General features: G+C 39.9%; 1 protein-coding gene across 1 annotated transcript in view; it reads left to right on the forward strand.

Annotated features, from left to right (window-relative positions):
- The first annotated feature begins 1,681 nt into the window (after positions 1 to 1,681).
- Positions 1,682 to 13,628, forward strand: part of cntln (centlein, centrosomal protein) — a 469,267-nt gene continuing 457,320 nt past the window's right edge. Inside the window, exons 1-2 of the mRNA XM_043717668.1 lie at positions 1,682 to 1,929; positions 8,357 to 8,449. Of these exons, the coding sequence (XP_043573603.1) occupies positions 8,369 to 8,449 (81 nt within the window). The 5' untranslated portion in view covers positions 1,682 to 1,929; positions 8,357 to 8,368. The remainder of the gene's footprint in view (positions 1,930 to 8,356; positions 8,450 to 13,628) is intronic.

Raw genomic sequence — 13,628 nt, forward strand, 5'->3', positions numbered from 1 at the left:
CACTCCACATAGTGTAGGTACACCCAAAATGGTGTTAGGGATTTCCAGGAATTTGTCCCAGTGACAGTGAAGAATCAGTGCTATTTTTCCAAGTCAATTGTGTCTTGTAGCTTGTTGGGTGAACTTGCAGATTATGATGTTTCCATTCCATTGCTGCCTTTGTTCTTCTAAATATTAGAAGATTTTGGAAGGTGCTGTCAAAGAACCTTGGTGAGTGTGTCTTGTCGATGGTACACACTTTTGCCACCGTGCTTTGGTGGTAGAACTGGTGGATAGAGGGTGAGTCAAGTGGGCTGTTTTGTCCTGGATTGTGTCAAGCCCCTTGTGAATTGTTGGACCTATACTCTTCTAGGTAAGTGGAGAATATTCTAAAATAATCCTAATTTTAGTCTTTTAAATGCTGGACAGGCATTTGGGAGTCAAGATGGGTATAACTTGCTGTAGAATTCACAGCCTTTGACTTGGTCTTGTAGGCATAAAATGCCAATAGTTGGCCTACTTCAGATTCTGGTCAATCGTATACCTCAAGATGTTGTGAGGACTTAACTTACTTTACTGTAAGCTAGTTCAAAGAAAGAAAATTAAAAGAACTTTTGTAATTAAAGTTTCTGAAGTGTTTTGTGGTTAATAAACAAAGCAAATCGAAAATGGTCTCATTAGAAGCAAAACAATTGTAAAAACAAAAACAAATCAGTCTTACCCTATGAAAGATTAGCTGCCTTGGCATTTGTGTTTATGAGTGATGTGTATGGATTATTGACAATAGCTGTTCCCTGTTATTACATTGTACAAGTTTATTCCTTTTATTGTGAACATTTTGCAAATTATACATGGGATGAATTTAGAAATAATTTGGTATAACAGTGCATTGTGTGTTATTGTGTGTATCAATCATGATAGTATTAGATGGCAGAGCAGGTTCAAATACCTATATTCCTACACCCATTTCTAATCTTCTTTATCTCTGCCAAAATGGATAATGATAATGGATAATGGATTGGACTGGGCTGGACAAAGTTAAAAACCTCATAACATCAGGTTATAGTCCAACAGGTTTATTTGGAAACACTAGCTTTCAAAGTGCTGCTGCTTCATCAGGTGGTTGTGGAAGCTTTTCTCTTCAACCACCTGAGGAAGAAGCAGCACTTCGAAAGCTAGCGTTTCCAAGTAAACCTGTTGGATTATAAACTAGTGTTGTGTGCTTTTTAAATATGGATAAATGTTTGTTCGAAATCACTGATCAAACTCAGCAGAGAGAGTCATCAGATTTTAGAAGTATACATTCATTTTCAAATAAAGATTCATTTCCACATGACATATGCTACTATGAGTAAATAATTGTTATTTTAATCACAGTTTTTGCAGCATGGAAAGATGCCCTTCAGCCAATCAAGTCCACTTCACTTATCAAGCATCTATCTATTCTAAAACCTTTTACCAGCACTTTGGTTATAGCCTTTATGCTACTTCAAGTGTTCATCTAAATAGTTCTTAAATGTGTTGAGGGTTCCCATCCCATCACACTTTTAGGCAACGCGTTCCTGATATCCACAACCCTGTGCTTGAAAAGAAATGGCCTCAAATCCCTCTGACGTTCCTGATCCTCCAATGAAATAGGCCTTTGGTTGTTGACCCTTGGGGAAATTAATCTTGGCATAATCTATCCCCTCAGAACTTCATATGCATCAATCAGTGGGGCGGGCGCAGGGGCGTGGCCTGGAGGGATCCACGTGAGGAATTTGAATTCTTGGGCTCGGGGAGGGGAAGAGAGTGGGGCGTGGCCTCGTTGCCGCAAAGTGTCGCGCGTGAGTGTGATTCTGCTTTACGGGAAGCGGGCAGTTTGAACCAGCGGAGAAGTTGACGGAACGGTGGTGGGCTCGGGATCGTGGTCGTGACTGTAGAGCTGAGCCCCGGGCTCGGGCGCTGGTAGTGAGTGTTGATAAATCAGCCCGTGGATTTGTTTCCCGTTCCGGCTGTAGACTGTGCAGTATCACTCGGCATTGAGCCGGTTCGGTGTGACCGCGCGGGGCCCGTTGCCAGGGTAACCGCCTGGGTTAATAACGGTCGTTCTGCAGCCTAACCCGAAGGAAACTTGAACAAACTCCATCAAAGGACACCTGAAATGAGCCCTCACTGCAATAAACACTCTCTTGCAAATGCAGCCCTCCCCGCAATAAACCTCTATCAACTCCTAACTTGTGTAACTCTTACAATAAATCCTCCCTCATATTTTCCCCCACAATAAACCTCCCGCAATTAAGCTCCATCGCAAACGAAATCCTGCAATAAAAACGTTCAGCAGCGAACCCCCTACCACAAATACCCCCCACGTAACCTACCTAATGAACCCCGCAGCAAAAAACCTCGATAGTGAACCATCCCTGCAATAAACACTCCCACAATGTATCTCCTTCGCAATAGACCCTCCCCGCACTGATTAAACCCCATAGCAATCACCCCGCCACGACTTCCCCATTAACTCCGCCATATTAAATACACACACATTCCTTTACTGCACACCATTATTCCCTCTCAACCAGCCGTAAAATAAACCCCTCTTGTATTAACGCACCTTGAATCCACCCCAGTACCATCCTCAGGTGCCCAATCACGCTGTTAATAACGCCCCCTCCAACTAACCGTGTTTTAAACTAGGTTTAGATTAGGAGTTGGCTTCAATTTCACATCTGCAATTGACGCTGTTGTTCACACGTGCGTAGTTTTCATTGAAATTCAACGATGAAAGATTGTTCTGGTTAATATTGACAAGCGTTCAGCTTCTATCTGGGTAAATCGTATTTTTGTTTACGTTGGTTAATGGTGAATGTAAATTAGTTGTTAGATCTTTTAACCAACCAATGCTGGCGATCACAGCGGGTCAGACGGAGAGAGCAAGTTTACGTTTCGAGTCTAGATGACCCTTCATCAGAGCTTTGGACGCTGTCTGACCCGTTGTGATCATCAGCATTTCTTGTCTTCAGTATGTAATCTAGCAATTGCAGTAATTTGTTCCTCCTTAGATCTTAAATCGGTGTCACACTTTCCGTTTTCTTTTCCAACATGTAATATCTTATTTCCAATAAATTTAAAATACTTAATGCAAAAGGCATAAACAAAGCGATGATATCATCTGTACCCTGCTCTTAAATTGCTCGTTTTGTTTGGATTTTGCAAGATATGACAAATTTCAGTACATGATTTTATATTTTTATTATGCTGTGCAGTTGTCTGACCTTTTCAAGGTTTTGCAAATTGAATAAATAAGCAAATTCACACATGAAACCATATAAAATAGTAGCCATTTGGCCGTTTTAGCTTGTCCTGAAATTCACTAAGATCATGGGTAAATTTCTCCCTCAACTTCATCTCCTTTGTTTTGTCCCACACTCCTTTCAGGACTTCTGGCTTCAGTAAATATTTAGCTTTTTTAAGTGTAGTCTACCTGGTGTGACATTAATTGCTGGACTGAACTACTTTCCCTGCCTTTGGTAAATGTGTCTCTCTACTTTCTGATTGACCTGTGCTGGGTCTAATCAACTTTTGAATGGTCCCTTTGGAAATTTTCATTACTGCCTTAATCCTTAGATTTGATGTGTAGTGCTACATTTCCTAATTATTCATGAAATGCCTGAATTTTTAGTTTGGAACTAAGGGCCATTGTCATTCATCAGAATGTTGAGAATGTTATGACAACTTCAGACATTCTGTGGTTAAATTTCTAGTAGTCTGAAGAGTGTTGGATGGTGATGAAATAATCAATTTTTGTGAGAGTTAAGAGGTCTAGTCTAAGCTTCATCCACCGTCAGTCTGGGATGTCATAAGCAGTTCTTTAATTTGATTAGTTTGTTTATTACAAGTTGTTATTACTGGCTGTTGTAATTCTTAATCTCACTGCTCAGGTGGTGATTTTTCTTGACTTTTCATTCTGAAATTGAGCCCTTGGTGGTTTGCATGGAAGTTGTCCATCTCTTTTATTAATCTCTTTTCGGATAATGACTTCAGTTCATTTGTACAAGATGCCAATAACTTGCACAATCACTTATCAGATTATCAGGTCATTGCAACTTTCTGTAGCACTTGTAGGTTCCACATTATGTAATTTGTTTGATCTGAGCTAAAATGTTTATCCATCAGGAGCTGTGTAGCAGTCAGTGACTAGAAGTGCGCAATATTGCAAGTCTATTATAGTTGAAGGGTTACCAGTGCAAGCTTTTGAGTTATTTCAACTGAGATGATGGCAGTTTGCATACTGCCAACCAGCTAGAAGTATTCATTTTTTTTCTTCCCATTGTATTGGACTGTCGGTTTAGTTTCTGCACTTGAGGTAAGCTTCATTCCATAATAGAGTCTCGACCTTACCTTTGGCTTGATTTTTGGTTCTTCGTATTGAGAAACCTCACATGGGTTTGCAAAACTCATGATATTATGTGTACCAATGAGAATGGTGACATTACACACTTTTTCTGTACCTCAGTACAAGTAACAATATTAAATAAATCAAATCATTCACTTGATATTTTCCTTCTGCAGTTATTGCTCCATGCCAATTTTTTACCTTGAGACTTGACAGTATCAGTCTGCTCTAGAGTGGAGAGTGGTTCTTCAGTAACATAGTTTCTGGAAATGCTGGGCAATCTCTATAAGTTGTTTTTATTTTCAAGCAAAATACTTGCCTTCAAAGTGGTTCAGCTTCTTTCAGTTAGTGCACTGCTTAATTTCATGCTGGACATGCTACCTTGCCTTTTAAATGGTTTCCTCTAGAGCATTCAAATGCATAACAAGGTTTTGATTTTCCTGCTGAACTTGCCCTTTCTGTTCATCATTGACCTGTACTTGGTAAGCTTGGGTTGCCTCTCAAGCTTTGTCATTTCTTTCAAAAATATCTTTCAACTTATAATTCAACCTCAGAGCTTCTACACAATGTCAACAACGTTTTTTTGAGTAAGTTTCTATTTTCTCAGGTATGTTCTCATAGATGGATCTCCTCTTCCTCAGACAATCCCCTCTCATGTCGTCCTTCATTTGCCCAAGATTCAGCTAGATATATCAGTGTAGATACTCCTGCCTGTCAGTGAAGTTTAGAGTGCAACATGATTTGTAGCACACTTTGCCCAGAACTGATAAAAGAGTTACTGCTCTTATTTTGGTCGTCTTGTTCAAGTCTGTGGCAATCCCATAATTCAGTCATTCCGAATCGAAGAATTTCCAGTTCTCTCACTCACTCAAGTCTTTGGAAGAGCTAGTACCGAAATATTTAAAGCCCCAGTGACTCACCAGCAATAAGTGTTCTGCACCTAGTTAATGTTGATTGTTCTTTGCTATCTTTTACAATTGTTAGTACTCTTGCAGCTATCCAAATTCCCTCCATCCCAGCTAGTCACTTAGTTGTTCCATGTCTTGTGTAAAATAGCTATTGCGCAATCCTTTGTTTAAATAGAATTATAACTGCCACAGAATACAAAGTACGGGTATTTATCTAAACATACGGCACAGAAGCAAACCTTTTGGCCTAGCCAGTAACAAAGTCATAGAATTGTGCAACACAGAAACAGATCCTTCAATCTAACTTATTCATTTTGACCAGACATCCTAAATTAATCCAGTCCCATTTGGCCCATAACCCTCCAAATCCTTCCTATTCATGTACCCATACAGATGTCTTTTAAATGTTGTAATTACACCAGCCTTCACCACTTCCTCTGGCATCTCATTCCATGCATGTGCCACTCTCTACGGGAAAAAGTCGCCCCTTTGGTACATTTTGAATTTTTCCCCTCTCACCTTAGACCTGTGCCCTCTAGTTTTGGACACCCCTACCCTGGAATAAAGACCTTGGCTATTCACCTTATCTATGCCCCTCAATTTTATAAACCTCTATAAGGTCACTCCTCAACCTCTGACGCTCCAGAGAAAATAGCCCTAGCCTATTGTGTCTATGTTTATAATAAAACAAAGAATTACAGATTTTGGAGATCTGAAACACACAAAACAGCAATTGCTGGAGAGATTCAGCAGGTCTGGCAGCAACTGTGCAAAGAAAGTAGAGTTAGCACTTCGGGAGTCTAGTCACCCTTCTGCAGAGCTAGAAGCAGCTAGGAAAGTGTAGTATTCATGCTGATGATGGAGGTGTAATGTTAAAAGATTAAATGAGGATATCTCTCTGGATATTATTTTAATATTAAAGGGTTAAACTGCACTGAGTGAACATTCTTATTGTGGGTGGGGACCACAGTCAGGCAGGAATGCGAATGACTCCCACAACAATTAGACAGTCATTTGTTACCACTCTCCTGCTATTATCAAATTAAACTATCATTCAATCTTCCATCCAGAAATACTTACTGGTCATCCCCTGAAACTTGGTATGTCGCATCGGCATTGTCTTGGGGAATTACTGAGTCAAAAAGTCATCTGCATAACGATTCCCCAGGATTGGAGCATTAGCATTTGCATTATCTCTGAGGATGATCTCATCCTGCTATTGTACCTGGGATAACATGTGACTGTGAGTGAGTGGGTGTTGTCTTGAGTGGCATGTGACTGTGGAGGAGTGACCAGAGCACCGTAAGCATTGTCAACTGACCTGTATAAAGGAGGTGTATTCCTTTTGTTCAGGGCCTTACTTTGACCCGACTACGCATGCCTGCGAAGAGGGTCAAAGGGAGTGATCTAGCTTATACAAGCTTTAATAAACTATAATTGTTTGAAGAAGTTGGTGTTTGCGAATTTCATCTTATGTATGAAACCTCAGGAAAAGAACCCAACAGGGGCAGTGGGTGAGAAAGCAAGGAGCAGACAGGTGGAGTAGAGCCCGGTGACATGGAGAAAGAAATAAGAAAAGTAGGCAGATAGTAAGCCAGGGAAGAAGAGAAGCTAGACAATAATTTAGACAATGACAGGGACTGTGAATGGCTGAAAATTGTTTGGCTATTCGAAAGCAACCCATGTTTTTACAGAAACTGGAGTGTGGAACTGTGTAATAAACATGGAGGGAGGTGTTCATGCTCTTAGATTATTAACTTGATATTGAGTCCTGAAGACTTTAATGTCCTTAAATAGAAGTTGAGATGTTGCTGTTCTGAGTTCTGAAGAAGGGTCACTGGATTGGAAACATTAACTCTGTTTTCTCTGCATAGATTCTGCCAGACCTGCTGAGTTTGTCCAATAACATTTGTTTTTGAATGCCAGCTATTATCCTGCTCTTAAGCCTTCACTTCTATTTCCCCAGCTAAACTTGAAATCATAGCTTTCTTTTCCTCTCTTCGTGTGCCAGAATAGTTTCCCCTTAATTACTATTATTCACTTTAACATTCCCTGTGGTAGTGAGTTCTACATGATCTCCACTCTTTGAGTGAAGTAGTTTCTTATGAATTTCCTTTTGCACTTCCTGATGATTATCTTAAATTGGTAACCTCAAGTTTTGCCTTCCTCACAAGAAGAAACATCGTCTCTGATTCCACTCTGTCAAAGATTTAAAGATTTCAGGTCATCTTTCAACATTTTTGAGCGAAGAGACTTACCCTGTCAATCCTTTCGTTTTCTATCTGTTTCTGATATCATCCTTCTAAATCAATTTCACCATTTTAAAAAAAATTAGATTAGATTACTTACAGTGTGGAAACAGGCCATTCGGCCCAACAAGTCCACTCCGACCCTCTGAAGAGCGACCCACCGAAGAGCAGCCCACCCAGACCCATTCCCCTACATTTACCCCTTCACCTAATACTACGGGCAATTTAGCATAGCCAATTCACATAACCTGCACATTTTTGGACAGTGGGAGGAAACCCACGCAGACACGGGGAGAATGTGCAAACTCCTGAGGCGGGAATTGAACCCGGGTCTCTGGTGCTGTGAGGCAGCAGCGCTAACCACTGTTCCACCGTGTTTGATCTGTACAGCTTCAGTAACCCTTAATGCTTTTGCCTAACAAAATATCATCCATCACAGTTTTAATATTTTCCCAGATTTCAACTGCCCTTTTGTGTGAAGATGTTTTCCTGTCCTCTCCTGTAACAGCCTAATGGTAATTTCAGAGTTATGACAGTCCTGGCTCCCACACCAGTGAAATCTCTAATTCTCTCTACCCGATTGAAATCTTTAAACGTTTCAAACATCTCAGAGCGCTCATTCTTCTGCTTTCAGGTGAATGTACTTCACCTCATAATTTAACCCTTTTATTTGTGTGTATCAATCTGATGAACCGATGTTGTACTTTCCCTTCCAATTCAATATATCCTTCCTGAGATATACAGTACTGTAAACTGTATTTAGTATTCTGGATGTATTCTAACAAGATTTGCTGCAATTATCATTATTTAATTTTCATGCTTTTATTTCTGTGCATTTTGAAAAGGTGTATCACTAAATGGCTTCAATGCAGTGTGACCCTCAGCTGCTGCTGGAACAACAAGTGAGGAAACTCTCAGAAGACCTTGCTCAGTGTCAGGTGAGTTTGTTTGCTTAATGTGGTTGTTGTCCCCACTTTTGCATTTGATCAATTATGGTCCACTAGAGATTGAAATTTTGGGGTCTGTTGCCTTTTAGCTCATTGTTATGACCAAGTGAGAATCCCCAGTTTGTGCTGGTTTCAGACAAAATATTCCAGATTGTTGAGTTCCAGGGAAGGACGGATGAACTACTTCTTTATTCAATTGGTTGCAACAATTTAGAAAAGATCCCTTCCCTGTGGATGCTTTCCACCGGATTCAAATAAACGTATGTTTAAAAGGGCTGAAAATGTGTTGCTGGAAAAGTGCAGCAGGTCTGCAGCATCCAAGGAACAGGAGAATCGATGTTTTGGGCATGAGCCCTTCTTCAGGAATCCCCTTATGTTTAAAAGGGGACAAGTTAATTAACCAGCTTTCCAGAATTTACAAAAAGAGACTGCTTTTACTAAGTATTACATGTCAGAAGCAATTCATATATGTATAGTTTTAGAAAGAAGAGGCGAGTCCAAAAGGCAAGATTTAAAAAAAAGATTGTATAGATCAGTCTCTGAATTGCTTATAAACACAGGAGTGTAGGAACAGAAATAGGTCACTCAGCCCCTCAAGCCTGCTCCACCATGCATTGAGATCATGGTTGATCTGTGGCTTCACTCTGTATATCTGCCTCTGGCCAGTATCTCTTAATATCTTTATATCGTAATAGCTTAACAAAAATGTATTTGCCTCATATTTAAAATTAGCAATTGATCTAACATTCATCACTGTTTGTTGAAGAGAGTTCCAAATGTTTACCACCCTTTGTGTAGCGAAGTGCTTCCAAACATCTCTCCTGAAGAATCTGCTCCTAATTTTCAGACTATGTCCCCTAGTTCTAAAATCCCAGCAAGTGGAAATAGAGTCATAGAGATGTTCAGTACGGAAACAGATCCTTTGATTCAACTTGTCCATGCCGGCCAAATATTCTCAATGAATTTAGTCCCATTTGCCTGCACTTGGCCCGTATCCCTCTAAACTCTTCCTGTTCATATACTCATTTAGATGTCTTTTAAATGTTGTAATTGACCCAGCCTCCACCACTTCGGCTGGCACCTCATTCCGTACGCACGCTACCTCTGTGTGAGAAAGTTACCCCTTAGGCCCCTTTTAATTTATCTTTATCTACCCTGTCTTTTCCTGTTAATATCTTGTAGACCTTAATCTTCTAAATTCTAAAGCAAACATGTGTAATTTGCATAATCTCTCCTCATAACTAAACCCCTGATATCCAGGTAAAATTAGATAAAACAAGATTGTGGCTGTTACTGGGTTGCACTGGTTGCATTGACGTTGGGAATTGAACAAACATTTTTTGAGATGTTTGGATTTTAGGCTCACTGAAGTTCCTTTGTCCAGATTCCATTTTTTAACTGGTTGGCAGCTTTTGTATGAGAGAATTTTTCTTTCTTTACCTGCGATGCGAGTGTACTTTTCAGATTGTGATTAACACAGCATACAAGACACTCTCAAGTTCCCTAACAAAGTAATATTAACACACAGACTACTAAGGAAGCTCTCTCTTAAACCCTCTTTTGTATAATTCTGTAAGTGGAAACCACAAAATGTCTGTAACTGGTAGCTCTCAGGGTACGGCAAGGAATAGTCAACTTTCTCGTCAAGTCAATCTCTCTCTGAAGTTGATACCTTGAGGAGTCATATTCCTTTGGTCCCACAAAAATGACTTTTTGTTTCATTTAAACTAGCCTATATGTTGCCTGTTTTACTTAATATGTATTTCAATATGTAATTTGCTTTCCTGATAAACTATTTTTCAGATTAAAACGGGACCTTGATCATTTGGGCCAATGAATGAGCTGAGAAGTGGCAGATGGAGTTTAATTTAGATAAGTTTGAGCTGCTGCATTTTGGGAAAGCAAATCTTAGCAGGACTTATACACTTAATGGTAACGTCCTAGGGAGTGTTGCTGAACAAAGGGACCTTGGAGTGCAGGTTCATAGCTCCTTGAAAGTAGAGTCGCAGATAGATAGGATAGTGAAGAAGGCGTTTGGCATGCTTTCCTTTATTGGTCAGAGTATTGAGTAAAGGAATTGGGAGATCATATTGTGGCTTTATAGGACATTGGTTAGACCACTGTTGAAATATTGCGTGCAATTCTGGTCTCCTTCCTATAGGAAAGATGTTGTGAAACTTGAAAGGGTTCAGAAAAGATTTGGAAGGATGTTGCCAGGGTTGGAGGATGTGAGCTATAAGGAGAGGTTGAATAGGCTAGGGCTGTTTTCCTTGGACCGTCGGAGGCTGAGGGGTGACCTTAAAGAGATTTATAAAATCATGAGGGGCATGGATAGGATAAATAGACAAAATGTTATCCCTGGGTGGGGGAGTCCAGAACTAAAGGGCATGGGTTTAGGGTGAGAGGGGAAAGATATAAAAGTGACCTAAGGGGCAACTTTCCCATTCAGAGGGTAGTACATGTATGGAATGAGCTGCTGGAGGAAGTGGTGGAGGCTGGTACAATTACAACATTTAAAAGGCATCTGCATGGACATATGAATAAGAAGGGTTTGGAGGAATATGAGCAAGGTGCTGGCAGGTGGACGAGGTTGGGTTGGGATATCTGGTCAGCCTGGACGAGTTGGACTGAAGGATCTGTTTCTGTGCTGTACATCTGTATGACTCTATGACTCTAGTTATCTGGCTAATTTTTTTATATATCTGGTCAACCCTGAGTATCAAATGAACATTTTTGTGACAAGTCAGTTTTCATTTTGTGTCAAATAAGTAATATTGCTTAATTCCATATGGACCATTCCTCTTGAATATTATGCAAAAGTTTTGTCACAAATACTTGATGAAATACAGAAAGGTGGCAAAGTAGTAAGGTTCGTAAAAGTAATAAGGTTAGCAACTGACCAAGCCCTAGTAGTTAACACAACAGATCTACAAAAATTATTAGAATGATTAAGGTGGTGCAAATTTACAGAGTTAAAATTAAACATGAAAGTTACAAAAATCAAAAGAAACAATGGTGGGTGAGCAGAGTTCAATACAAATGGTCAACAACTGGAACAGATATCTTAGTTTTAGTACCTGGGGAAATGAATTGTCCGAAGTGGTTACAACCACAAAGAAATTAGAGTTAGTACAGGTCAATCTTCTATAACGTGTATTTCATCAACATGATTTAGCTGTAATGCAATTGGTGACTTAGGGAACTTTTTTTAAAAATGTGAGCTCCTGTTGGCTGTTACGCAATTCCATCCCTGGCACGAGGTGTTGTGGTGCACGGAGGACTGGACTCTGCATCGACATCACATGGTCAGTTGGCTCGCGTGCTTTGTGATGAAGTGATTCATGGAAGTTATGGTGCTATACTCAGTAATTTTCAGTCCGGTTTTTTGCAAATCTGAGTTTTACATGAATATGGAAAGGCAAAGTTGCAAGAATGTTGACAGGAAGCATCCAGGTGAAAAAATCATGGGTGGTGACTAAAAGAAAGGCTATAACACTTGAACAGAAGCTAAATTTAATAAAGCGTTTCGGGCATAATGAAAGAGCATGTGATATTGTGATAAAGGAGTCTTTGCCATGCATCATTGGAGACAGTGCAGAAAGAATTAAAATCAGCTGCATTGCTGGAATAAGTCTGAGTGCTAACAAGTCTCTGAGATCACGAACAAAGGAACACAAGATGGAGTGACTTCTAAGTGTTTGGATAGAAGATCAATTGAGAAAGCAATCTGGGACCACCTTTCTCACCATAAAGCTGCTTGAGTCCCATTGTGAAGACCTCTCCACAGCTGATCTATAACAACTTGTTGCTGTGGGGGAAATTGAAGCTTGAGATAAAGACCGTGAAGTCCAGGCTGAAGCATCTCGAGAGCTTTCCAGTTCTCTTTTGTCTTCAATTTTGAAGGATGTTGAGAAGCAGTTGCAGCTCTTAAAGACAATGATTACAATGCAGAATGCAGCAGGATAGCAGTTTGTGACAAAGTCTTATCTGGCACCCTATGTACAGTTTCTTCATGAAAGATGGCAAATCAGCAAAAACTAGATGCCTTTTTTAAGTCAACCACCAAGAAACAGTCTGAGGGCAATGAACGATAGCCACACACTTCTGGACTAAGTATTTTCTTTTGTTGTAATGCTGCACCCAGAATTGAACCTGAAAGTAATGATGATGCTATTGGTGACCCCCTGCCCCTGTCCTAATACAGTACTGTAACTGAGCAAACTCAGAAACCGCTGAGTGTTAAATTTATTGCATTATTTCATTAAAATGTATAATTTTAACATTTACTTGATTATACTATCGTTTATGTTAGGCTATTATTTTTGTTTCAACTTTTACTGATATTTTTTGTGGTCAGCCCCAAACTGTGTTTTTCCCGTAGGCTCCGTTATTTCTATTACGCGATTTTTTGTAACAGGATGTCGCATGAATGCAATTACCGCATTATAGCAGAACAATTGTTACAACCAGTCCCTGGGTGAGCTTCCCCAATTTATTATGGTTCCAGATGGAATACTCCAAATAGCCAAGCAGTTGGGTGAGGAGGAATTAATTGGCTCCCTTTATTTACCTGCCCCCTCAGTTGGTTGCAACAAGATTAATTTAAAAAGCATTCGTTCCTTTGTGGATACCTCTCACCCAGATTAAACAAATTCAAGGTTTGAAAGGAGCCAATTTAACTAAGCTTTCTTGAATTAACATCGGAAGTATTTTAGTTACTAAACATTAGAAGAAAAAATAGCCAATGACACGCACACAGATTGAGGTGAGCCCCAAAAGGATAAAAGTTGCATTCTGTGAAGACTAGACAATGGGACGCTATGATCATTATACTGAGTGATATTGCTGCAGATATTGGTAGGCAAGCGGTAGATTTTGAGAAGCTTGGCTTTATTAGTCAGCTGATATTGGCTTGCAGCAGTCAGAGTGAGAGATTTTCTTTATCCTTTTTTATTTGTGCTACAGTGGTGTTTAATGACTGTCCTTCAGTTGTGACCTTCACAGCGCTTTACTTCACATGGACGGGTTGCCATTGGTTTTTAAATCTTGCATATTCCTGGATGACTAATATTTAAGCATGCCTTTCAGTTCGTGTCCACAATCTAGAATATAACCCACCGGCAATGTTTCCGACTACTGATTTGATTGCTTTGCACATCTGCCGTTTTAG

Source organism: Chiloscyllium plagiosum, chromosome 2, assembly GCF_004010195.1.
Source record: "Chiloscyllium plagiosum isolate BGI_BamShark_2017 chromosome 2, ASM401019v2, whole genome shotgun sequence".
Classification (NCBI taxonomy): domain Eukaryota; kingdom Metazoa; phylum Chordata; class Chondrichthyes; order Orectolobiformes; family Hemiscylliidae; genus Chiloscyllium; species Chiloscyllium plagiosum.